This window comes from Aphelocoma coerulescens, chromosome 14 (assembly GCF_041296385.1).
Source record: "Aphelocoma coerulescens isolate FSJ_1873_10779 chromosome 14, UR_Acoe_1.0, whole genome shotgun sequence".
NCBI lineage: Eukaryota > Metazoa > Chordata > Aves > Passeriformes > Corvidae > Aphelocoma > Aphelocoma coerulescens.
This window is the reverse complement of record NC_091028.1, coordinates 13142891-13169263: the sequence shown is the minus strand read 5'-3', so window position 1 is coordinate 13169263 and position 26373 is coordinate 13142891. Positions and strand designations below refer to the sequence as shown.

General features: G+C 51.3%; 1 protein-coding gene across 2 annotated transcripts; it reads right to left on the bottom strand.

The window, feature by feature from the left end:
* Positions 1-911: 911 nt before the first annotated feature.
* On the bottom strand, positions 912-25446 carry MICALL2 (MICAL like 2). Of its 2 annotated transcripts, XM_069029932.1 has the most exons (17): positions 25211-25446; positions 18593-18641; positions 14906-15047; positions 12414-12574; positions 11679-11800; positions 10641-11312; positions 10262-10431; positions 9307-9382; positions 9046-9161; positions 8361-8510; positions 5598-5653; positions 4983-5106; positions 4317-4407; positions 3880-3953; positions 3443-3557; positions 2483-2529; positions 912-2391 (listed from the first exon to the last, which is right to left on the bottom strand). In XM_069029932.1, exons 1-17 carry the CDS (start codon positions 25351-25353, stop codon positions 2306-2308), a joined length of 2394 nt encoding a protein of 797 aa, XP_068886033.1. In that variant the 5' UTR covers positions 25354-25446; the 3' UTR covers positions 912-2305. The 2 variants fall into 2 exon arrangements, with proteins under 2 accessions (XP_068886033.1, XP_068886034.1); XM_069029933.1 differs by lacking the exons at positions 14906-15047; positions 25211-25446.
* Between the last annotated feature and the right edge of the window lie 927 nt (positions 25447-26373).

The following is a 26373-nucleotide window of genomic DNA, read 5'->3' as shown; positions in this document are numbered from 1 at the left end:
GAGCTGGGGTTGTTGTTTAAGCACTTTGCTATCACATTCCTGCCTGTTTTCAAGGTGGGTGAAGGTTGGAAAGGGAAGGATTGGATGAGTTTGGATGATGCTGCCACCATCCTCCAAATCCATGCAGACTAAACTTCCTGAGGCTGGAGAATCAGAGCCTGAAAAGATGAAAGCCCAGCAATACTGACAGCCTGGGATAGCTCATCAGGAAAGGTGTTTCTGTCCTTCAGCAGCAGTGGTTTCCCCTCCCTTCCCCTCAAAGCCCTTCCCTTGGCAGCCCACAAAGGCAGGTTTAGTTCTGGGGATTTGCTGCTACTGCCCAGGTCTAGAAGAGGGGCCCTCCTCCCTCCCCTCATGTTTACACACAGCCCCAGGAAAGAAAGAGCTTCCTGACAAGCAGACCAGGATGGCAAGGCACAGCATGCCAGCCCCTGTGGTCAGCATGTCCCCACAAACCAGTTTGTCTTGCTCTCTGGGTGAGCACAGGCCAACACGGAGCAGAGTGTGGTGGCAGAGCCTCTGCCAGCCTTTTACCCGGTGACACTGCGGCTCTGCCACTCGGGTCACCAATGCCACGGTTCAGCTCTGGCAGAACAAGCTCTGCCTCTTGTCTCTCCCACATCTGCTGGCCAGGCTGGGACCTCACAGGCTTTGGGATGTATGTGATGCTAAAGCAGCAAGCGGGGAATTGCATTTACCTGAGAGCAGGGGCGAGTTTGACACCTAAACAGAATCAGTGAAAAACCCCTTGGTGCCACTGCTCCCCCACGACGTGCAGCTGTCCTGCAGGCTCTGGGCAAGGAATTTGCTCCATCACAGGTACACCAACCTCCAGAGAGGGACTGGCAGTGCTCACAGTGACCAGGACAGCCATACCCCCAGTATCCCCAAATCACACTGGGATGCTGAGATTTACTCCAGCAATTCTTTATTGGGCAAAAGCATACGCAGGTATGGAGTGCTCCACCACTTGTGCATCCACTGTGGGCACCAGGAAGCCCCTCGGGCACTGGGTCCCACGCCGAGCACATCCCTGCCCCGGCCGGAGAGTCCCACTGCCACCTCGTGGGAAAGGGACGCATCGCCTCTGCTCCACCGCCGGCACAGTGGGAGCAAACCTCCTCCAGCAAAACCCCTGCTCCTGCTGGGCCACAGCACCCGGAGAAACCTGGCATGGAGGGAGAGGGTCCACACAGACCAGAGGCATCATGAATTAATCGGATCTTTCCGTGGCTGTCTCCATCCCTGCTCCCCAGGCTGACCGGGAAGAGAGGGTGCACCCAGGGCAGGTGAGAGGAGAGTGGAAAGGCTCCCTGAAACAGCCCAGGACCTGCTCCTACACTCCTGGTCTCACCAAGGAGAGTCACAGCACCACTTGAGGGCACTGGCTGTCCAGGGACAGAGCTCAGGAACTGAAATATTGGTCCCATGCAAAAGACTCAGGGGTGAGGCAAACCCATGAATTCCCTTGTGCTCCCAGTTAGGACCCAGTTATTGAAACAAGAGTTCTGTTCATTTTCATCAGGATAGGCCACAGACAACGAAAATCCTGCTTCACTGAGCAGACAGAGAAATAAGGAGGCTACAAATCTCCCCCACAGAGGGAATGAAGCAGTGAGCAGCCTCTCATGGCTTTGAGAAATCAGCCTACAGCAACTTCCAAAAGAGGCTGGAAACAAATCGCTATTGCTGAAACTGCTGTGGGTCGAGAACATCCCACGCCACAGACACAGGGGTGGTTCTGCTCTCTGCTCCCCCCAAACACGGAGCCTCCAGTTTGCACTGGTGTGACAAGAGGGAAACCATCAATCCCTCTTGCCCTGTAGCTCCATCTCTGATCCCGGCAAAAGAGCCACAGCACAAGCAGAGAGGGGGGAAGGGAGGGACAAAGGCCCTTCCACAGCCCCGTGCAGTGTCCTGGCTGCAGCCCTGGTGACAGGTATGGGACACTATGGGGTGCCTTGCAGGGCCATGCTCCTGCATTCAGGACTGCAGTGACCCGGGCACTGGGTGGGCAAACTGAGCTCTGCCCTCCTGAGCTGCCAATAAGGCTGAACCAGCTCTGACCCGGAGCCAAAGGAGGAAAACAGAAGTCCATGTGCTGGGAAAGGTATCCTTGGGCCCCATACTGGTGCCACAGGGAATTCATACTGTCCTTTTGGTCAGCAAACCTGCAGTCTCCATCTCAGGGAGCAGAGGAGCCTCTCACAGTCCAGCAGGTCCAGGAAAGCAGCACTCAGGAAGGACCACACCTTTGATGGGTCCCTCTGGGCCACTGGGAAAAGGAACATCAAGCTCCTGAGCTTTACTCTTGTTTTTTCTGCTTCCATATTTTGGACAAGCGGAACTTGTTCTTCTTCCTCTCTGGCTCCTGGCTCTCAAGAGATCCATCTGCAGGAGAGGGAGCAGACACAGAGCAGGTTGAGACCCACAGCCCCAGTGCCCCCCAGTGCTGCTCTGTAAGAGGACAAAGGGCCCTTACCCAACCTCTGTATCATGTCTGCCAACATCTGGTCTTCCTCTTTCTCTCTGTAATGGAACAGCATAGTATTAGAAAACTTTGCTGTGTTCATGACAAGCTGGTAGACACCAAAACCCATGCAAATAGTGCTCTCATTCCCCCAGTAAGAAATGACCAACCTCCACAGCATACCCTGAGAAGGCTGCAGGAAAAAAACCCTACAGTTAAGAGTCTTAGACATTAGCAAATTCCATCTGGTTCCCTTGAAAGCAAGGGCCTGTGTGGGGATTTCCAGACCTTCTCCCAGCTGGCTGATGAATCATCCGAGTTCATGCAATGGTGAGACACCACCACACCCGAGGAGATGAATGAAGCTGAGAAACAGTAGCCCGGGGTGCTACAGAGGTGCTCACTGCCATCAGGGACAAGCACACTGCTGTCACTACCTTGTCCCGGGCAGTACTAGAATCTACAAGCAGCAGTTGGTGCTCTGAGGTCAAGAAATGGAGGCTGTTCTTAGCATCAGGGGGCACAAATCCAGCTACTTGACACAGCAGTCTTCCTTTGAACTTGGGAAGGATCCAGTTCATGGCTACAGCTGTTCTTTCACTTGCTGCAGCAGACGAGCACATTCCTGACTTCATGTTCCCAGATTTCTCCTGCATCTCCCATACTGCCTCCAGCCTCCCCATCTCCAGCCTCTCCCTCTCTTCCCCCGCATTCCACATTTCCACAGCCCTTGTTCCCACAGCAGCTTGAGCTTGAGAGAGCAGTGAACAGGGCTGTGGTCCTGATCTCTTTCCAACAGCTGCAAAGGATGCAAAGACAGCAGCATTTAGGACAAGATGGTTGATGACAGGTGACCACCCATCTCTCATGGAGCAGAAGTCTGGACTACAGCCACTCATCCACACCTACAGCCTGGACAGCAGTGGAAATACAATAGTGTTGGCTCATTTCCCACCATCTGAGGGCCCTCACCTGAGTCTGTCCTCATCCAGGCAATCCACAATATTATTCCGATCATTGACTGTGTTCAGGTACGACTCCAGCAGCTCCTTCTCTTGCTCCTTCTCCCTGGGCGTCTTCAGATCCTCTGCACAAGACAAAGCAAGCCCATCTCACAGCTACAGGCAGTACCTTCCCACTGTGGCTCCTGCCTCCACCCTGCTCCAGCAAGCCTGATTTTATTATCCTCACACTCAGGGGCACATCCTGCCTCCCCTGACAAAGCAGAGGTGGGTTGGATGTTACAGGGAGTAACATCCCACCTGACAGGGGACAGCCACAGTCAGGGGACACTCACAGTGCACCCACAACCCCTGGCAGTGCCTTCAGATCTGAAGGACACCCCAGGGCTGGCACACAAAGCGGAGGCTCCTGGGGCCAGCAGGACTCCCAGTGTGGCCAGTCCTTACCTGGCTTGCTCATGAGGCGTCGCAGCTCCATCTCAATATTCCACTGCTGCTCCTCCAGGTTCTGCTGCTTCATCCTGGAAGGAATGACAGAAGTGATGAGTTATTGCCCTGCCATGCCCCAGGGTTGGATCTTTCTCCTGTCATGCTAAAGGCTTATCTCTGTGTTGCCCACCACCTGGGCAGGGGCTGGTGGGTCAGGGAAATCTTCCTCCACCACATTTCTGAAGTTTCCCTCCTCACAAGCTCCTCACAGACCCTGGGTGCTCAAAGGCCCACCAGCTAATACATCATGATGCTGGCAGTTCTCCCAGAGACATCCTCCACCCTTCTCATCCCACCAACTGGCATATAATTTTTTTGGGCTGCCACACTCCCTCTCCTTCACTGCTCACAGGTGAAGTGCACCAGCAGACAGGTGAATTTCTGGTTGTACTCACTTGTACATCAGCTCTGATTCCTGTCTGAGCAGCAGCTGTTTCTCATGGATCAGTTTGAACCAATCCACCATAAGGGCATCCTCAGACTCATCTGCAGAGGAGACAAAGGGCAAGAAGTGGCATCAGTTCAGCCTCCCTGGCTCAAACACAATCTCTTGAGGGAGAGCTTAGGATGACTTATAGGCAGCCCCAAGTGAAAGCAGGAGATCTTTGGAACTCCTGGGTACAAGGGATGCAGGTCACTCCCTCGGGATTCAAGGAAGCTGCTCATGGATACTCTGCTACAGGACACCCAGCTCATCTTCCACACGGCTGCCTCAACTCTGCCCCTCTGCATGACCCCACTAAGCCCTGAGAAACTGCAGCCAGCCATGATGGCCAGCCTGGCTTGGGATCCAAAAGCCAGATCAACAGTGGCCTTCCATTCCCAAAACTCTCTGATCCTCAACCAAACTAACACAAGACCTTGCTCATAAAATACATTACGAAACAGCCAGAGAAGGTTCAAAATTCCCCCGGCTTAATCTTTGTATACCAGGTACCTCTGGCAACCTGGTGCCTCACACGTAGCCTGAGCTCTTAAAAATGGAGCCACGAGTGCCCAGGGGTAGGACATGAGCCTCACACCTCCCCACCACAGCAGAGCTGGCACCAGGTCTCCTTTACCTCCCTCGCAGGCACGCAGCTGCTTCTCCAGATCCACTCCTTTCAATTCCAGTTCATCCAGCTGCTTCTCGATGTCACGGACTTTCTCCTGGATTTTCTCCTCAGGGAGGTAGTCTGGGTGCAGCTAGGAAAGAAAATGTAGGACGAAACACAGCTCAGCACCCTCAGACTGCCTGCTGAGGTCACAAGAGAGATGGGAAAGGGCATAAGGAGCCCAGCTACAAAGCCACAGCCTTGGAGGGCCAGGTCAGCAGAGGTGCAGAGCTGGCTGCTCACAACAGAGCGGTGGCCACTGCAAGGCTGTGACACGTGTGCTGCCAGTGGTAACCCACCCACACTTGTCAGTCCACAGACATTCCCCCTCCTTCACTGGGGAATGCAATGTCTACCACAGTTTTGTTTGGCTCTGTCTCATTCCAGCTCTGACTGTCTCCCTGCATGGAAGATAACCAGCAGCCTCTCCACCTTGTTGCTGCCTCAGAGCTTTTCACCCTTTCCCTGGGCATCCAAATAAACCCTCCCAATAAGATAAACTCAGATATATCTGGACAAGCACTCCAGAAGGATATCCAACAACCCCAGCCTGCTCCCCTTACACCTGGTTTCCAGCCATACCTTGTTTGGGGACATCACTTGAAGCTTGTCTTTGCTTTTTGGGACAGGGAGTTTAACTAGAAGGGAGAAAAAAAAATAAAAGAATGTCACAACGACCTTTAAATAATTTTATGGTGTGGGACAGTGCCTACATCACCAGAGCACAACAGGTCCCAGCTACCCAACAGAGGTCACAGATGATACACGTGCATCCACATGCCTCACCAAAGTAAGAGACATATCCTCACAGCCTGATTTCCTCCTTGTGGCTTGTCATTCAGGCCACAGGTTGCTGCTTTCATCCCCAGGGTACACAGTCACCTGATTCAGGTGTGACTTTGGAACTTCCACCCAAGAATATTCACTTCCATGTTCATTCACTATCTTGTTAAAACCCAGAGATATTTATTGTGGCAAAACCCGTCCCTTATTAAGCTTCCAAAGGATAGCACAGAAAGACTGGGTTACTGTCACAGGAAACACCAAGATAAACTAAAAATGTCCCTCTAGTGCTCTTTTACAAAGGAGTATCAGTAAATACCGATGAAACAAAGATGGTCTAGGGGACCTCAGTGTAAATCTCGGGAAACTAAGGTTCATTTCCTCCCACAAAACACTTCCTAGGTGAGAAGTCCCTTAGGCCCCACTACACAGCATTATTTAAGCCCTGGACACCTATTAAAATCAATCCTTAAGCAATGTGTATTTGTTCCACTGTGCCTCAGCTTCCTCTGCCCAACTGTGCTGCAAGGATAACTACAGAAGAGTGTGAGGTATTTGGACACCCGAGGGGCTGGGCTGGATAATTACCACAGAGAGAGAACAGAGGCGTACGTGGATGATGTGATAAGGAAGGAAAACTCTACCATCAAAAGAGCACGGCTGTAACAAAGGCAGCAGCGATGCAGGCTCAGCACACACAAGGAGAAAGGCAGGACAGATGGACTAGGGGAGCCTCCTGAGAGTCTCCGGCAACTGAGGAAGAGCTCAAGGACAGCTCTCCAGTTTCCCAGCCCTTGCTCTGTAGTGCTTTCTAGGAAGAGCACGAAAGGAGAAGATGCTGGATGTGGCTGAGTTGCTCCCACACTGCTGGCCTCTGTCAGGGATCTCCTCCCTCTGGATGCTGCTGGTTTGCTGCTCTGTGCACTGCCTGCAACTCACGCTTCTCTTAAGGGTTCCTCCAAGAGGGACTTGGCCTGCCTCGAGCTCTCTGCCTAAACAACACTTCCCTCTCCCAGCTCAGTCCTGAATCTCTGGGCTCCTTCTGAGTGGGCTCTGCAGCACCTCCAACCAAGGCAGAAAGCTGCACCACCGATGGTGAGAAGGCCACGGTCACTGGAGGGGAAGAGCATGTAAAATGACACCCTGTGACCAGCTCAGCATCTGATATCCCCTGATACCCCCAGGTTCTGGCTTGACAGACACAGCATGGCTTGGCTGCTTGCCAGCAAGCTGGAAGTAGGACAGTTGGCAGGAAAACCCTGGAGCCTCCTTTCTCAACAGAAACCACCACTTACCACCAAAGAAATGAGGGATCTACAGAAATGCCGACCTTCCATAGCTCACCACAACCCCAGGACTGAGGGCAGGAACAGCAGGTGACTGTTCACAGGTCTCTCCGAGTGCTGAGGTAAAAATCTACACAGAGGAGCAACAGGTCTAACCCACAGCCTGCCCAGTGACAGCAGCAGGAACCAGCCTTTCAGCTGGCAGACTTGGGCACACAGGAAGAGTGGGGAGAGACTACTGGGAAGATTTCCCAATGGCCCTCCCCCACGGCAATCATTAAGCTTTAGGAAGACAGATACAAACCCAGCCTCCCTTATCATAACTGCTCACTTCCTGGGAGAGACTAACGCTGAACCCTGGGGCTGACTCTGAGGAGAGAGGAGGTGGAAAGTTTTGGGAAAATGCTGGCAAAGGAGGCACACCAAACTTTTTAGAAGACAACAAACTGGAGTTTCAATGTTTGGTAGCTGTCAAAGATGCTGGCTAAGGACAATGCTGGAACCAGCTGACAAAAAATAAAGCATGAGGCCATTGAGCCATCAGGGCCCATCCTGCTTGCTCCAAGACAAACACAGGGGCCCTGCTGTGAGAATCTTCTACTCCAGACAGGTAAGACACAGCTAGATGGGGTAAGGAAAGGGGAGACAAAGAAGCTGAGCAAACAGGACAGCAGCAAACGTCAGGTTAGTTCCAGAAAATTTCATTAGCTCTGTGGTGGGATATGTCGGAGGAAGGATAGCGGGGCAATGGAGCAGAGGTGCACAGTAAAGCTGTGGCTGAACAAACAGGAGTAAGAAACTGGATTAAGAGTAGGGACAAACTGGTCAGGACATCTTTGAAAATCCAAGAAACAGCAGCCTTGGCTCCTGCTCCTGTGGGTCCCACCAGCTGGAGTCTCTGGATGGCAGTTCTCTGCATTCCTTTTATTTCCTAAAGCCACTCAACTGAAGAGGAACAGAGACATCAACTAGATCCCAGTTCCCCAAATTAGGAGATGGTCCTCTTCACAGCGCTAAGTCTAAAGAATGACAGGGCAATGACCCTGAAAAATTCCTATTTCAATTTCTTCCTTTCCCACTGAATTCTCTGGCCTTGCTTCTTCCTGCTTAGGCCAAGCTGGCTAATAAAAATTAATTACACAGATTTTCCCCCCATGACAACAGCCACAGGGTTAGCCACAGAAAACTCGAGGATCCATATCCCATACTGACCACCCACACTGTTCCCTGACAGTGCAGAGCAGAGAGTGACTTTAGTAGGCAGAAGAGATCTTACACGTAGCAGTGTTTGTTTTCAACTGGCTGCCATCTTCCTCCTTCTTGGCAGAGCCTCCAGGATCTTTCCAGTCTTGCTTTGAATTCTGACAGCTCCTGATAAGATCTGAGCTGGGAATCAACAACTTCTTTGTGAATCCACCAGATGAAGCTGGATTAAGAAGCACAGACAGGTTTTGGGTAAGAAATTTCAACCCTCATCTCATAGAAATCCCTTTACTGCCCAATGTTTCTGGCACTCACCACTACCCAACTCCACTTCTAGTCCTAGTCCTCGTCTCTTGATGATAATAAAGGGCATAAGACCAAAGTAAACATGGAAGAAGCACTAATTACAAGGCCAGAGTAAGAGGAGAATAAACATTCGGGAGGAGAATAAACAGTTGGGAATCATCACCAAGATTTCTCAACATTACACAATCATGCAAGAGAGAATAAGTGAAATCTGTCTTGCAGAAGAAGGGAACCCTATAGAAACTGAATCCCTCTCCTTGGGGAAGGATGGGAGGCCACCCATCAAAGGCACAAAATAAAGGAACCATAGGGCCAAAGCAAGTGCAGAGAGAAAAGACCCCTGAAAGCAAGGCACAGTCTCCACCAACACATTCCTCACATGTGCCTTGCAGCAGTAATGCCTATCCCATTCCTGATGAGCAAAATGAAGGCAAAGCTTTTATCCTTCATACCAGAGTCTGCCTTTGCTGATGGGACAACTAATGGGCTTGGCTCTGCCTCCTTGTGTGCTGGGCTCCCTGTTCCCACCTGGGAGTTACCAGTGGGTTTCTTAGAGCCATCTTGGTCCCTGTGAAGAAAAAAGACAAAGGTAGGAAACCATCCCTCTTGCAGAATGGTCCACAGGAAAAGTTCTGGACATCCTGGTCTGGACCTCCATCTGGGATGGTCACACTTGTCGTGGAAATCCATCCACCAGCTCCAAAGATACTCACTTGTTGGCTACAGGCTTCAACCGAGATCTCCACCCTTCTGGGCTCTCAGACTTGTCTTCAGCAACATTTGTGCTTCCTGAAGAAAGGAATATAGCAAGGTAAATAAAAATAAACAAGAACAAAAATATCCAATAAAAAGAAACAAGCCAGATTTGAGTCTCAGGAGAATCCTAGGAGATAAGCCATGCACTGGGGCAGATACTATGATGTTATTGCAGCAAACTAGCACCAGCTCAACAAGTTTAACACGGAGAGATTCAGATACAACAGGCAGTAAATCATCTCAGTGGCATTTTGTCCCTTTCAGATCAAATTCTTTAACACCTACGCAGCTACAGAAATACAGCCACAGAGTACATGAACAGGCACATTCAACAGCAATACAACACAACCAGCTCAGATCTCAGAGAACAAAGGCTGGGGCAGGAAGACGGAGAGTCCAAAAAACCCCACAAAAGTCTCAGCAAACTGCAGACAGACACATCTTCTGGCCCAAAACATACAGGCCATCTGGAAGTGCCTGGGACACTGGGAAGCCCCAGAGTATCATCCGTTGGCCCACTGCTAAGTCACCATGATGGAAGTTTGGTTCAAAACAGATCAAGAGGCTGTGTGAGCCTCAACTACAGCCAAAAAATCATCCCAAACTTCTGTCAAAGGTCTCCCATCTGGGAAAACCTAAGCCTTTGAAAGCCACCATGATCCCAATGTTTGATGACAGCAAGCACAACTACAAATACCTGGAGATCCTTAGAGTAGTAAAACTCTCCATGCTGGAGGGAGCAATTGCACAGGGATAAACGGAGGTTGAGCCCCACTGCTCAGAAAACCCTTATGTGGTGGTACAGACAGAAAGGACAGGAGTCATGGATACATCTGCTGTACTGGTCCAAGGGAAAGGGATAAAGCTGGAGTGCTGTGTCTATCCAGAGCTGTGTGAATCACACATCCTCACCTTTGATGCCTTTTGACTCTGGCTTGTGCAAAGGGTCAACAGGTTTGCTGGCAGGCTGGCTCTGGGGCACAGGGCCTGTAATCTTTTCCTGCTTTGGTGCTGTGCACCCTGTTTTGCTGGACTGTGTTTTTGGAGCTGGACTCTGAGAACTGGTGGGAGAAAACTTGCCACTGCAAAAAAGAACAACTTAGTGAGTCTTTTTGAAAGGATGGGCCTTTTTATTGGCTTCTGTTCAAATGATCTGTATGTGTCCCTCTACATGTCTTTAATACTGAGCCACAAGAGCAGTCAGGACAAAGTAAAGAAAGATGCAGGGACTTCTCTAAATTATCCCAAGGAACATCTTGGCAGAAAAAAGGGGAAGAGAAATAGTGCTTACCTGCTAGGTGCTGAGGAGCCAGTGGAACTCAGTCCTCCTGGCCTGTGTGGAGAAGTGTTTGATCCAGACAGAGCCTGTATAATATGGTTACGTGCCTGATCCTTCCCAGCATTCACTCGACTGATCTCAGCAGTGGTTCTGGCAGGGGCAGTTTTATCAGGGCTGTGAGGAGACTGGGCTTGTTTCTGACTGTCAGGAGATTTACTGCTGGAGGACTCCAATGACCGAAAAAAATTTTCTCGGGCTTGCTGTGTTTTTGCTGTGGAGGATGTCCAAGGAGGCTTTGATGGGGTGCCTTCATGGTGATCTGCTTTATTCCCCAATGAGGCACCTTTGCAGTCATCTGATTTATTTACAGATGAGGAGGACCATGGAGTATTCACACTTTTGAAGCCAGAGCTTCCAGAGGATGAAACAGATGGCTTGGTTGAATTAGTGAAGCCTTCCTGGCTGGGTTTCTTCAACACCTGCTCTGGTTTCTTGGGTTCTGCTGCTTTCTGGAATGCCCTGGCAGCAGTAGGGGCTGGGGTACTGTCAGGCTTTTTCCCAGTACTGTGGAGACCGGAGATCTGGACATTGTCTGGCTGCTGGTGGCTGGTACAGATGAACGTACCGGGCTCAGGCCCAGCTTTGTAGCTTCCAGGAAGAAGCAAGTTCCAACACTGTCTGCACCTGTGGAGACAAAAGTCTCAGGAAACATCCTCCAGAGCGCTGGGAGACACACAGCTGGGAGTGCAGGCACAACTCCACCATCCACAGGAGGGTGAAGGTACCACACTGGCAGTGAGCACATTCTGTGTGCACATTCCTCAGGCACCAGAACAGGAGCTGTTGATAGCACAGCCTGAAGCAGGAAAGGTGTAGATGAAAACAGACCTGTGCAGAGAGTTTCCCTTACACACACAGGTCAAGAGCAAGTCCAGGTTGCCTCCACTCTAAAAAAGATGTGCCACACCACTCTGTCTCCAGTCCCAAAGGAACCAGGCTGGCCCCCTGAGACCCCCAGGGCTGTGCCCCTGCTTTGAAGAGCTGCTGTACCTGAAGCAGTTCCTGTGATAGAGCTTCCCATCAACCAAGTAGCGCTGCACCAGGTGCACGTGTTTGCCACAGACCCCACAGCTGCTGCTGGGGACGTTCCCGCTCTCTGCCAGGACCCGTTTCTGTGGGGAGAAGCAGTGGGTGAGCAGGCAAGACCATGGCCCTGGACACAGCTACAAATCTCCCAGGCAGGTGAGCAGCTGGCATGCACAGCTAGGACAGAGAAGTGACATCCAGGAAAACCCCTCTCCCTCGAATCCCTTTGTCATGGAAGTGGAAGAGCCCTTGGAAGGACAGAGTATGGGGAATATGTTCCCACAAAGCCAGAGGACCGGGGTGCCCTGTCTGTCTGTAGGCAAAGGTGTCTGATTTAAATTAGCTGGGAAAGGGCTTCTACCCTGTTTGCATCCCTACTCTGCTTTGAAACCATTTCCAAGAACTGGATCACTGTTTCCTAACAAAAATAAAACTACTTCCTGTAAAAATCTCCATCCCCAATATCTAGGAACAGCACACCCATGTCCTAAGACACCCATGTCCTGTTCACGATGTATCCAGGCTGACTGATGGTTTCCCAGTGACTCTCACCTCAATCTGTGCTGGAACCAGACCTCTGGATTAAAACCCTCATCGTGAGCAGAAAATTTAGAGACTAAGTCCTTACCACCAGGAGCCTTGAACTACCCCACAGAACAGATTTAAGGTACAAGGAACTCCCACACCCACATTTCCTACCGTGGCTACTGGGGAGGTTTCCTTTGGCTTAGCTCTGGCTGGTGGGTGGGCAGGAGGCAGTTTTGGTGGCACTGGCTTAGGAGGCTCTGAAGCAGGCTTTTTCCCAGGATGTTGCTCTGGAGATTCAGAGGAAGGACGCTTGATTCCAGCCATGCCTCCAACTGGAAGAACGGAAGAAGGGAATATTTTTAGGGAAACACAAGGAAAACTCATAGGTTTAGGAGTAAATTACAAAGTTAGAGTATCCAGAAGTGCCTGATGGGTAACATGCAAAGCACACAAGCAGACACAGACTTCCCTGGTGAGCAGTTCTGTACTGGACTGAGGGGCAGTACATGTATTTCATTGTATTTCATGAAGGGAAATACAAAAGTGAAGAAATGCAAATTGCCATCTATAGATGGTAAGAACAACACCTTGGGTTTTCAATTCCAGTCCATGGTCTGGCTGGAACAGGCCCTGCTGGAACAGGCAGAGGTGTTATGGCTAAGGAGCTGAAGCACAGAGGGTTTGCTTCATTCAAGTTGCTGGGCTCCAGACTTGCTACACACCCTGAATATTCACTGCTGCAAGTGTCCACCCCACATCCCCGCCAGGACTCCCATGGAGCAAACAGCCTTGCTGAATGCAGAAATTACCACTAAAAATGGGTAATTCTAGAAAGATTTGGAGGTGCCATAGCGGTGCTGATGGGGAAACCAAGACTTGCCATAAGCAGCCTGCGAATGCCCAATTCTCTTTTCTTTGCAGATGAAATAGAACCCCTCAAAATTCACTGTAAGTGGAGAAAAGAGACTCTCCAACACACTTCAGTCAAGCAGGGAATGGTGCCCTGTGCCCTGGGAAGTGAGACTTCCCTGGGAAACAAGGCTTTGTGCAAAGTTTTTACAGACAAGACCCTCAAGTGTCTCACGAGGATGTTATTTCTGCACCACTTCCTATTCTGAATGAGATGTCTCTGTGTTCCTTGTGGGATATTTGAGCCAAAGCTTCACTTTCCAAGTGACCACTTAAATGGCCACTCATCTGAAAAGAGATTATACCCTGCTCAGTAAACACAGAAAGGGCAGGGAGCAGAGAGGGAGCCCAGTTCTCAGCAGTCTGCCCTCAAGAAAGCCAACTATCCAAATAAACACCCAGGGCTCCTACTGCAGGGACCAGGGGACAGCTGACTTAGTAAATAGTTCAGGCTCGAGCTGCCCCCTCACTTCCCACTTGTGCCATTTACTGAATTCCCAAAGCCCAGTACAAGGATGGGTGGCTTCAACTCTACTCTTCCCCAAAAGCATGACCTCACTAAAGCATTGTCTGCTCACCCTCTCTGTCCTCCCGTGTCCTGCTTATTCCATGGTCCTGCTGGAAGCCATCTGAAGGGCATGACTGTGATTCCATGATTCTGCTTGGTGTCAGAGGGCACATTCCAGGCTGGGCTCATTTTCAGACATTCATGTTCACCCCAGCAACAGGAATGCAACCAAAGTGTTTTGTGGGACACTAGAGAGTATAAAAATGCGCTGTGCTTGATGATGTGGTAGACAAGATGCAGGGGGGAGGGGGCAAAGACCCCAACCTGACCCAGATTCTCACCCCTTGGCACAAACACGATGGAATTCGTTTGATTTCAATCAGAATGGTTTAAAACAAGAAATAAAAAATGAAGAGAGGGAGGGAAGAAGTTGTGGAGGGAGAGAAAAATCATGCTTAAATGTGTAAAGAGGTGGAGAAGTAGGATGAGTTTAAACATTAAAGGCAACTCTGAGTGAATTGTGCTTTCTTTCCAAGATGTAATACATTTTCAATACATATCATACATTTAGATTCACCTTAACCAGTTAAGTCATTCATGTCCCACTTTCTAAAGTTTCCTCTGGAGGAACCTGTAAAATTGGTTTATCATATTATTTCATTTTGTGTGAGCTTAAAGCCAAATATAAACCAAGACTACAATAATGCTCCTGTGAGCCCAGATAAACTCTCCAGTACGTGAATATAATGCCTTGGCAGCTCTGTGGCCTGTTTTATGTTTGACAGAATTTCTATTACAATTATGTCAGTTAGGGTGATAATTTTCTTCTCTTCCCTTCTATCAGTACTGCTGTGCTGTACAAGCCCCACCATCAATACTGTTCCACTGGCACAGACTCACAAACAAGCTCAGCCTTGTTCTATTCCATGTTCTCACCAACCCTCAGGCATGGCAAAGACTGGAACAAGGGTGGAGGTGCTCAAGAATGGAAAGCTGAAGTGGGGACCATGGAGAGGAACCTTCAGTGCTCCTCTCTGGCTGGACCATAAGAAATTTTAGACTGTACAAAAGCACTGGTGCAACTGTAGGCTGGTGTGCAAAGAGTTCAGATCCCCCAGTGAAACAGTTCTGGTACCAAAAAGGCCTCTGTGCAGTCTGTTTTCTTTTCCAATCTTGTTAGGAGGCAAGGGAAAGCAAGAAATGAAGCCTTGAACCTTCCCACCCCTCCAGGGAATATGGCACTTACTAGGAGACCGTCCATGGAAGTAGTTATAATACTGGGAAACATAGGTGAGGATGCTCAGCCTGTCTGGTACCTTCAGAGCAACCATATCCTCAGCATCCAGCAAGGCTGGGATCCCCAGCTCCTCCTCTGCCACTCGAAATGCCTGGAGAAGGGAAAAAAAAAAAAAAAATAGAGGGGTCTTGTCCATGCCAGGCAGCAGAGCTGCTCCTCATCATTAGTAAGAAAGTGCACTGCAAACAGCCCCACTCAAATAATAACTCTACTGGGGAACAGCTGCACCAGTTTAACTCCTACATCGTAGGAACCAACGGAGTCATGGCTTCCAGCCACTGCCTTGAGAAATCCAGGCAAGGAGCCAAAAATCTGGCCTGGCAAGCTGGCCATAGCTCACTGCACAGTAACTCACCTGGGCTTCCCCTGCTCTTTCTCCAGCCTGCCCATGTCTGTGAGTGCACAGCTGCAGAGAGCCAGGCCTGGCAGAAGGGGATGTGTCAGTCCAGGCTGGCAGACTCGTTTCCAGGCTCCCAGCCCAACCTGGAGCGCTCCCCAATTAACGGTGGGCTGCTAGGTGCTTGCAGGCAGCTTTCATCTCTGAGTGCTGTGCACATGTTCAAGCTTCCTGCATCCTACTGCCTGCTCTCCTCCCTCTGAAAATGGGAAATCTTGGGCTGCAGGAGGGACCCCTCTCTCCCAGACCAGGAAGGGGGAAGAGAAGTGTAATGCAGAAGAATTCCTGATACATAGCTCCCTTCCAGCTTAACTGTTTCCATGCTGCCTAACATGTATTTGGGGTAAATATTCCTCTTTGTGGTGTCCTCTGCTTTGAAACTGCAGGTAAAGGAGGCAAAAACTATTTTCTCTTGCCTCTGAACAAAAGCCTTTAATAGAATACCAAAAAAATTGCAACATCCAAACTTCACCCTTGCTCAGCTCAGTTTAGGGCTTTCACTAAGGACCTTCTCCAGCCCTGTTCTTTCCCAGCTTATGGGAAAAAATCCTTTCCCTCCCCCTTTGGAGAATCCCTGTTGAAATGCCAATAAAGCAAAGAAAACAGCACTTGCAGGACCAGAGGTACAAGGAAGGCTACTGCTGAAGTCCACAGTGAAAGGGTTAAAAAAAACCCTTGAAAATATTAAACCCCTTCGCATCTGACCTCTGGCATGGAAACACACAGTGTTGGTGTACAAGCCAACCATTCCCGCTTAGAAGAAACAAACAGCCACTATTTTTCAGCAAGATAATTACCATTTTTTTCCATTGGGTATCCCAGTAAAAATGTAACAGAGCTGACATTAAAAATGCTTTCAGCCAGTTACCGCCGGCTGTGTCATCCCAGCTGCCAGCCCAGCCTGGCACTTTCCTGTCTTGTAAACTGGTACTTAATACATTCTTTGGAGCGTTCCCCACTGCACTGGCTGCACAACTGGTCTGACCAGTCAAGTTTTCTTGCTGGACGTTCCCGGTGTGAGGTTTAGTGGGAACACAGGTCATGCCACCTCCTGCCACCCTGTGCCACGGGTGACACGGGGACAACGGGCACAGAACAAGTGCGAGGGGCTGCCTGGACCACAAAGAGGAGGATGCTCTGTGCACCCACCTGGTTTGGCCAGGGCCAGGTGAGCAATGCAGAGAGCAGCATTAGGGTATGGTGTCCCCTGTGCCTGCAGCATCCTCATGTTCCTGGGAACTGCTTTTGTCTGGAGACCCAACAGAATCACCACCTAACAGGACCCAGTCGCCCTTGTCCTCTATCTGCCTGCCCAGGCTGGCCTTTAGAGGACCGACATGTTGTTTCTGCATTGTGTTTTTCATCAGTGCAGCTCCAAGTGCTTTCCAGGGGAAGAAAGTGCCACTGCTGCCATGTCTATGCAAAATGGGAAAGTGATATGCTCGAGGCCACCCGAGCTGGCCTGGCACAGCTTCCCTCTGGCACAGGCTCTATCTGCTACACCACACCACCATCCACCAGCACTGAATCCAAGGCCTCTAGAAACTTTTCTCCTCATCATATGTTTTTGAAATCTCTAGCAAAAAAATGCCACCAACTGAAATTTTTCTAGGGTTTGGGGTTGGTTTTGTGGCACTTGAGAAGTGACACATTCTTCTTTGACAGATGACCTTATATGGCAAACTGCAGTTCAAACAAGGCTTTTTTACATGCACAATGCAGCCCTTGAAAAGAAGTCTCTGATGAGTAAGGCATCAAGGAGGGTCTGGACTAAAGCAGAGGAATAATGCTGGGAGAAGTCAGACCCACTTGTATCCCAAGGACAGCCAGAGCAAGGAAGGGTAGGAGCTAGGATGGAGAGCAGTCCAAGGGGGAGGCCAGCCCAGGAGCCCACAGAGACGTGGAGGGCCAATCCCACTGAGAGCACAGCCAAGGCACCGGGACACCAGCAGTGAAAGGACAACACAGACAAGTCATCCCGCAGCAAGTGGAGTAAGGAAGAGAGAGCAAAACAAAGGACATAAAAGAAGCTAAGAAAGGGGGAGGAGGGGACACACAGACTGCAACAAAGGAGGGGAGCAACTCTTTATGAGAAGCACAAAGAAGCTTTTCATTAATAAAAGCCGCGGAGGCAGCTTGCAGAGCTCGCTTCCCAGACAGAAGCAGACACCACCAGCCCAGCTGGAGAAGGAGCAACACTCAGGGATCCTCAGCACTTCAGCCAAGATACGCTTCCATGGCAAAGAGGCCCCGACTCCTGGCAAATACCAAACCTCCAGGGCAAAATGCATGGTCTGAATCTCCCCTTGAGGAGAGGAACACACAGGGCTGAACCCCAGAGTGGCACTGACTGCTCACAGGCTGCAGCCCCAGCCTGGGGATAGACAGTTTGTCATGGGAGCTGTGGACACGGCCAGGGATGAAGGGGAGCAGAAGCTAAGGAGCCATGGGGGGACAAGTTCAGCTCTCCCAGAGGCAGGAAGCACTTCAGTCAGCTCACTGCCTGAGAGCATGTCACTCCTCCAGCCCAGACAAGGGTAAGCTGCCATGGTTCGTTCATATCCCAAGCTCCTGCCAAGCAGCCATTAAATTGTGTGGAGCAATGCCAAGGGAAGAGAAATTTTATAATTCACTGCCTCTCCTTTTGTGATGGAGACAGGGAAAGGAAAATCCTTCCTTGGATCACTAAGACCATGCTCGAATCCAGCGCAGGAGGGGGTTGGCCTACCTAACTTCTATTTTCTTTGTGGAAAGAACATGAGAAACTCCAGTGCCAGGCTGGAGTGAAGTGTCCAGGCAGGATCAGGTTTTAGGACGTATCCACCTTGACCCCCTGCACCAGGAAGGAACAGAAGTGGAAGGACACTCCCTGTGCTTCCGCTCTCATGCCAGCTACTTCCCAGCTTCTGCTCCATCCCTCAGGAGCATCACATACTCAACATGTCCATGTTTTGACCTCTAGCACCTCTGTCTGAGCTCCTGCTGCCACGGGACACACTGGAAACAGGCATCACCGTGTGGCCAGCTAAGAAGTATGAACAGTCTGAAGGTGCTTTCAAGCAGCCAGCCAGCCTGGACATTGCTGTTCAAGGGAGAAAGCTGGAAGGTGCAGATTAAGGCAAAGGACTGGAACACAGCACACTCAGCACACTGTGTCTGCAGGGTTTCTGTTGCTAAATCACATGAGCAAAGTGCCAGGTCACAGACTAGACCAAAAGTAAACATTAAAAGTCACTTACCAACTTGTTGTTCTCGTACACATTTTCTTTTCTGAGGGAGTCAAAGTTTCTGAAATACAGAAAGAAGAGAAAAATCTCAGGTTGGTGATGTAGAGTGAGCTGCTTCACTTCCAGCTCTCAAGCCTCTCGGAGCCTCACTGGCTCAGGGGACAGAGCACTCCATCCCACCCTCAGACAGCTCCAGAGAGAGCAGTGTGGCAGATCCCACCCGAGAGTCACAGACCTGCTGTACCCAGGACAGAGATGTGCAGCAGGCACAGCATCTGCCCACAGGCAGCACAAGGCAATTTTGGCACATCTACCCTTGCAGGGCTGACTCCCACAGCTGCCTGTGGACAGGACGTGTTGATGCAAAAACACCCCAGGCAGAATGAGGGGTTCTGCTGAGACAGCCAGGAGCAACCTCTAATTCATGGGGTGGCTTTTTCTTCCCCAGAAAAGCCTTGCTCCTCTCCCACCTCAAAAAGATACACCAATGCCTGCTGGCCAGGTGTTAACACTCTCTCTCTGAAAGTGCTTTCCAGTCACATCCATGTTCTTCTCCTGTCTTGAAAGTTGCCTCCACACCGAGAGAGCTCAGCTCCAAGGAGGTCTCTCACGGATCCCTCACACACTGCACTTATCACATGCTTCTCTAACACACCCATATCCTCTGATCCCAGAAGCTCCTGGGTCCAGCAGCACATGAGTTCTGGCTTCAAATCCTCCTTTTTTCCTCTGGCAGAACTCCACAAAACCAGCACCAGGAATCTGCCTGGGAAAACCTCTGCCCACACCATACTGCATCTGATAACACCAAAGTTGCCAGCAGAAATCTTACTCTGCTTTCCCTAGGGCTGTAACTTTTCATTTGTGATCATAATCAGTAACTGAAAAGGAAGTGACAATTACTGCTCGAAAATTCAAGCCAAAGTCAACAATTCCTTTCTGCAGTCCCCAGGCATCACTCTCCCTCTTCACCTCCCCCCAGATTTGCTTTCTCACTCCCTGGTCCAACCCAGATGCCACTGTCTCTGCACCGTGCTGGGAACTCAGGACCTGGGGCGCACTGGGACAGGGATGAAAGCAGAGGGGAGAGTTTGTGCTACTGGAAGTAGAGCCACAACACAGCACGCTCCCTCAGCCACAGCAGAGCGTGTCCCTTGCTTAGGAAACAGCCATCATCAGCTTTGTTTTAAACTGACTGGCACTTGCTAAACAGGGAATACAAAACTGGCTCTTGGCTGGCAGCCCTGCTCTCCAACACTGCTTCCTTCTGCCCAGGCAAGCGGGCAGGGTCAATTCCTTTCCAATAACCCCGTTTCACTTTACAATCCTTGTGTCTGCTGGCACAGAGCTGAGCGAGAGGCTGACATCTGAGAGGGAATTCTCACTGATACACAGAAAACAGCACCAACGTTTGCATTTCTTGTATGTAGCACCTTTACATCCTGTGAGGACCCACGCTGTTAGCCCATCCCATACCTCTGGGATGAGCCAGGGTAACTCTGAGAGGCAGGGCAAAGCTGGCTCGCAGGACCTATTCATGAGACAAACACAAGATCTGTATCGCAGCAGGGGAACTTTTTCCACTGCTTGTAACAGCAAGGAGCAAGCCAGGTCCTTTATCTACTCAGCACAGAAAGTGGAGCATTACATCATAAATAAGAGAGGCACCTTAAACAGGCTGGCTCATCATGCCACAGCCTATGCCTCCTCCCTGCTTCCCACATCTGGTATTGCTATGTGGGATAAGGAGAGAAAGAATGACAGATAAGACCCAGAGGTTAAACTCCCCCAAAGAGCACGTAAAGAGAAGGCACATCCCACCTCTAAATCACAGACTCTTTCCTGTGCAAAATCAAAGGGAATCGCAGAGGTTTTACTTCAAGCAGTGCTCCTGCCCCAAGATTTCCCTTCCCTGAGACAATGGATTAAAAAGAGCAACAAAAATAATCATGCATCAAAAAACTCTCAGGAAAACAATAGATACAACCATCCTTGGGTTAAGTCAGGCCAGAAAATTGGCTTTTTTTAAGAGCCAGCTGAAGGAAGTGACTTCAGCTCTCTGCCTCACTCCCAGTTCTGCTCCCAAATAGTCTCTGTAGCATGGAAATGCAGCAGAACACTGCAAGAGCGAAAAGGAACTCCCGCTTCCTTGGTAATTCTGACATGTAAGACACTGGAAATACTATTTCTTGTCGGTCAGTGGCCTTCAGCCACACTCAGTGCTGTTTGCTGTGGTGATGTGTACACTCCTTGGCATGCAGCAGAGACCTAAAAACTCCAATCTTTTGATGGAGAGTGTCTCAAATCCCCTTCTATTCCTCAAAACAGAGTGTAAACAACCAGGTTATTTGGTCATTTCAAGAGTCTCCTGACCTCTCAGCATTACTCTTTCCCTGGCTAGTCAGGTGAACTGCTTACATAGAGTATTTCTTTTGGAAATTGATCTTGCTGGTGCATCTCCTATCTTGGAATATCAAAGCTCTCTGGACCAATGCAATCCTAAGACAGTGAAGGTAATACAAACAGAGAAGTAGGAGTTCTCCACTGAGAAAACACAGGCAACTGAATTAATTGGAAGAGGTGAAAAATATAAATGTGACCCAAGAGAGGCCTCCAGTGTTGGAAACAAACCAGAGTGGAGTTCACTAGCGCGCGAATAGCGGAGAAGTTTTTAGCTCCCAAAAAACCCTTTCCTTAGCAAATAAGTGGCTGAGCATTTCTCATGCCCACAAATCTCCGTGACCACCCCGTGCTCCAGCTGCTCAGATCCAGCACTCACAAACATGCCACAGTCCTCTGCAAGCACATGTGCTTCCATAGGAGGAATCTCTGCTGCTGCAAGCACCAACTTGATTGGAAACTTGACCTTGGAGCAGACTGAGAGAAAAAAAAAAAATCCCAGAGCCTCCACGGCACCAAAAAAGTTTCTGCTTTTTGGCATTTTGTGCAGTCAAAAGGATCACCAAAAAACAGAGAGGAGCCCTTTGCCAGCTCCCAGTCTTTGGACAGGGGCACAAATCCAGCATGCTCTGCTGGGAACAGGACTCCTCAGCTGCGCTCTTTCAGGAGGTGCAAACCTGGGGACATGGGTCAGGGCTGGGAACTCCAGGCAGGAGATGTCCCCCATGTGCTGATCCTCCTCTCAGGAATGCCTGCTCCACACTGCCCTGTTCTGGCTGGCAAGTGACAGAGTGCTGCCGGGGTGAGCCCCGAGCCATCCTCCCCCTGCCTACGCCTGTCACACAAACCACAAGCCCACCAAGCCAGGCGCCTCTGCTTCACCCCAGCCTCTTGCTGAGGAGAGAGACTGCACACAACCCATGCCCAGCGGGGCCAGGGTGACCTCATCTTCCCCCGCTGAGCTGACAGTGACCTGAAATGCAGCTGGAGGAAAAGGGCACTGCTGCTGCTCAGCTGCCAAGGGGGATTTCACCACCAGCCCATTCCCAGAACACCAGCCTGCAGTCTGGGAAAGAGCAAGATCCTGGACGAAGAGAAGGATCTTAATCAAAACCTTTCCTTGACATCTGGCATTAATATCTGAGTGAGCATGCACAGCTCCCTTGCCTCCTCTAACTCATTTATCAGGATAGGGCCACTAAAATCGTGGCTGAAGCTTGCACAACCTTCACCACCACACGTGGCAGCTGCTGACCTCAGCCTCTTACCATGCTGCCACGAGGCTTCATGTCCCTCCAACAAGAGATGTCTCTGGGGTCTATAATCATCCCAGAAAATGGGCTGGAGCCTGCCTGACACAGCATGTATGCCCAGCTGGGACTGACTCTGAAGCACTCTTCATCTGGGACAAAAAAGAAGTAGATTTCCATGGTAATTCAGCATGGATCTCCACTCCCCCTGAGCATCCTTGCATGAGTGGGAAGTGAGTGGGAAATGCATTTCTAATTTTACACAGCCTGCCCTGTTCACTGGTAGCACACAAGCCAACATCAGCTAAGTTCAAGAGAAGTTATCATATTTTCCATATGTTTTCCAGCAAGAAAACAGGAAGGAAGGAGAGACCCACACCAGCCTGTCCTCTGAGCCACATACCCCACAAGAGAAGCCCATGATTATGTCCATGTTTTGAGCTTGAAGTTTTCCTGGTAATTTTTCAGGCTCCTGCAGGAGAAATCCCCTGCACTCAGGCCAAGAATGTCATTTGTGAAAACCAAGACAGAAAACACACTATTGCAAAACTGATGCAGTGACTGAATCATGTTCTGCAAGTGATTCATGCAGCAGAGCTGCTGCAAACACACCAAGTGCTCCGAACACCAACTGCACCTTTCTAGTTTTACTTTCAGTCTCAAGTTTTTAATCTTTAACTAAGGATATTTGGTAGAAGCAAGGACAGGAGCCCAGGATGAACCCCTGGGAAGCAGGAGTCACAGCCACACTTGCACCCAGCTGCACTTCTCCACCGTTGTCCCCTGCACCAAGAACACTGAGACAAGCTTTTAAGGATACATGGAGAATCTGCACAAGTATTCTGCCCCAGGATCTGACACATGGCACCTGGCAACCCTGGCCACCAGTGACCTGAAACCATTTCCTTCCAGCAGGACTTTGCCCAGTCAATGGTACATGTGGTGCTTTCCTGTATTACAGCACTGACACTGATGAAGGAGGTCACAAATAAAGGCTTCTCTTACTTTAACCTTCAGGCAGCCCTTGCTGAGCTGGTCCGAGTCAGAAAGAGCTTCTGTGATGTCCCAAATAAAGTCAGGCAGAATGTCCACCATAAAAGAAAATGAATGGGAACAGAGAGATGCTTCAAGGAACATCCTCCCTCTTCAGCACAGAATTTATTTAAGAGATGTCTATCCACTACCCTTGTTGCACAGTTGAAGGACTATAAACAACTCACTAAACTGGGAAACAGGATTATTCCAGCTCTCACATCGCTGAGCCCGTGTACAGCTGTGAGCTGGACGGGCCAGCTGCAGGAAGCAGCCACAGCCCCTCCACAAGGAACACCTCAACCTTTCTGCCCTGGAGTCTTATATTTTTGGGACTGTGAATCAAAGGAAGGAAAGGAATATTTGGAGTCACGTGGATGTGACAACATGTCAGGAAGTCATAAACGGCAACACCATGGTGACTGCCCAAGCACTGGGACAACAAAGTGTGCCTGGAGCTCCTGTACTAACCTCCCTCTGCCCAAGTCTGCTCCAGTTTCTGTCAAGTTTCAAGACAACAGAGGAGAAAAAACAGGAGATCTTTTCTTGGGTTCAACCAGAAGCAAGACACCTGCAAGAGGGATGTCTGCACACAAACCCACGTGGCAGGATGTCCTTGGAGCATGAGGAAAATGGCAGAATACACGGAACAGGAGGAAAACTGCAGTAGAGACCACCCAACCTGTTCCTCACCCAGCTGGGCACATCTGACCAGGAGAGACCTAACGCTTAAATCAGTACTCCTGGGCACTCTTTCCAGTGCTCCCTTGCCTTAATCTTCCCTCTCAATCCCCCCATCTCAAAGTCCAAAGAGCCCAGAAGGAAAAAAAAAAACAACCAAAAAACCCAGCCAATGAAGCAGGATCTCTGACTCCCTTTGGTGGTCCACCTCCCCAGATGTTAACATTTGGGTAGGGACAGTTCAAAACCCACAGGGCACCAGCAACGGCACCAGCAAGGTGTGGAAAGCACTTAACCTCCCACAGACAGAGCTCTAGATGGGAAAAACAAGGATGTGCAGGAATCCAGTGGCTGTGGGGCCCTGCCCTTTCACTGCATTTTGTTTAAATAGCCCTCGCCTTGCGACTTGTGAGCGCTGTGCTGCTGTCGGGCTGAGCGAGGAGAGCCCAGCCAGAGCAAACACAAGAGCAAAGAAGGAAACACTGCCCCAAAGATCAGTGCCTGAACTTGTTTTGCAATGGAAAGGACGCATTTAGAACATTTATAATCCAGCTACTGAGGGAAGAAAAGGGAAAAAGGAAAAATATATGGAAAAAAACCAGCACGTAGGCTGGGAGAGCGGAGCTTTTCTCTTGGAGATTCTGAGCGTGGGTGTGAGCAGAATGCTGCTGGTGATGTGCCCACAGGGAGGGCAAGAGCCCAAGGAAGGTGGAAGGCCAGGGGTCCACAGCTCGAGGGACGGCAGGATGGCCACAGCCCATCCACAATTCGATGGATGGTCACAGCCTGGCGAGGGGTCCTGGGCAGATGGAGAACCCGGGCTCTGCAGCTCGATGGATGGGGGGATGGCTGCAGCGCACCCACAGTTCAGTGGATGGCGGGATGGCTGCAGCGCACCCACAGTTCAGTGGATGGCGGGATGGCTGCAGCGCACCCACAGTTCAGTGGATGGGGGGATGGCTGCAGCCCACCCACAGTTCAGTGGATGGCGGGATGGCTGCAGCGCACCCACAGTTCAGTGGATGGGGGGATGGCTGCAGCCCACCCACAGTTCAGTGGATGGGGGGATGGCTGCAGCGCACCCACAGTTCAGTGGATGGCGGGATGGCTGCAGCCCAGCGAGGGCTCTGCGGGGATGGAGGACACGGGGTCCGCAGCTCGATGGACGGCGGGATGGCCACAGCCCAGCGAGGGTCCCGGGCCGCGAGCGGGGCTCCCACCCCGCCGGAGCGGCAGCGCGGCCCTCGACGCCCGGCACGGTACTCACATGAGGTCGGGGCGGTGTCGGTGCAGGATGGCGCAGAAGGCGAGGCCGTCGCGGAACGAGGTGGTCATGTTGGTGATGCTGACATCGCGGTAGCCCTCGCACTGCTGCCGGCACCACAGCTGCAGGTTCTGGATGGCCGCCATGGCCCGCGACCCGCGCGGAGCCGCCGGGCACCGCGCCCCGGGGCTCGGCGGGGCCGGGCAGGGCCGGGCAGGGCCGGGCACCCTCCGCACCGCGCCGTGCCCACCCCGGGCCGAGCAGCCGGCGGGTGGCGGCCGGACCGGCGGCGGTAGGCGGGGAAAGGGGCGGGCGAGGGGCGGGGAAGTGGCGGCGAAGGCGCGGCTGCGGGGCCGCCTGGGCTCGGGGACCGGGCAGCGGCACCTCGGGCACCCGCGGCCGCCCCGCGGGGCCCCGCACGTCGCGCTGCTGCAAAGGGCAAGGGGAGTTTCCTTTGCTCCCACAGCGAAGCGTCAAAACGTCCCGCCCGAAGGGGCGGCCTCCAGGGGAGGCGTGAATCGTGTTTAGTCACTGGGAAGGATGTTTTGTCTCCATGTGGAGGAGAAAAAGTTAAAAAGCAGCGAAGATCACCGAAATGTAACTGTCCGCTGGATAATCCCGCGCTGGGTGGGCGGATACATCCCGAGCATCACCCACGGACACCGAGTGTGAGCAGTGCCGCGGCCGCCAGAGCCCCTCTCCCACCCCAGCGAGGGACCGCGGGGCACGGAACGAGGAGGAGGAGGAGGGAGGACGAAGCTCGGCTGCCCAGAACCTGCCCAGAACCTGCCCAGAACCTGCCCAGGGGTCTCGTTGTGGCGAGGGAGGGAGGCCAGCCGGGAGCGGGGGGGGTCTGTCCGTGCTGGGGCAGCGCATCAGGCATCGGCAGTGTCAGGGAACCATGGAATCGTTCAGGCTGGAAAAGACCCGCAGCTTCCTCCGCGCCCCGGCCCCACAGAGACGTGTGGGGTGTCTGGGTGAAGGCGGCCCCCGCTGCCGTCCTGCCCCGCTGGGCTCGCTCCAGCGCTGCGATGGGCTGCTCGCAGCAGCTGCCCCGCAGCACACACATCCCGTAAAATAACTCACCAGACCTCATGCAGCTGACAAAACATGAGAAGAGACAAGGTAACACTTAAACAGCTGCCTATAAATTAGGTAAAAATAAT

Coding starts and splice junctions, on each gene's coding strand:
- MICALL2 (XM_069029932.1), bottom strand. CDS start 25,353: ATGGCGGCCATCCAGAACCTGCAGCTGTGGTGCCGGCAGCAGTGCGAG. Junction 10,432..10,640: donor GGCTCCTCAGCACCTAGCAG/GTAAGCACTATT, acceptor TCTTTTTTGCAG/TGGCAAGTTTTCTCCCACCA. Junction 8,511..9,045: donor ATCAGCAAAGGCAGACTCTG/GTATGAAGGATA, acceptor TTCTTAATCCAG/CTTCATCTGGTGGATTCACA.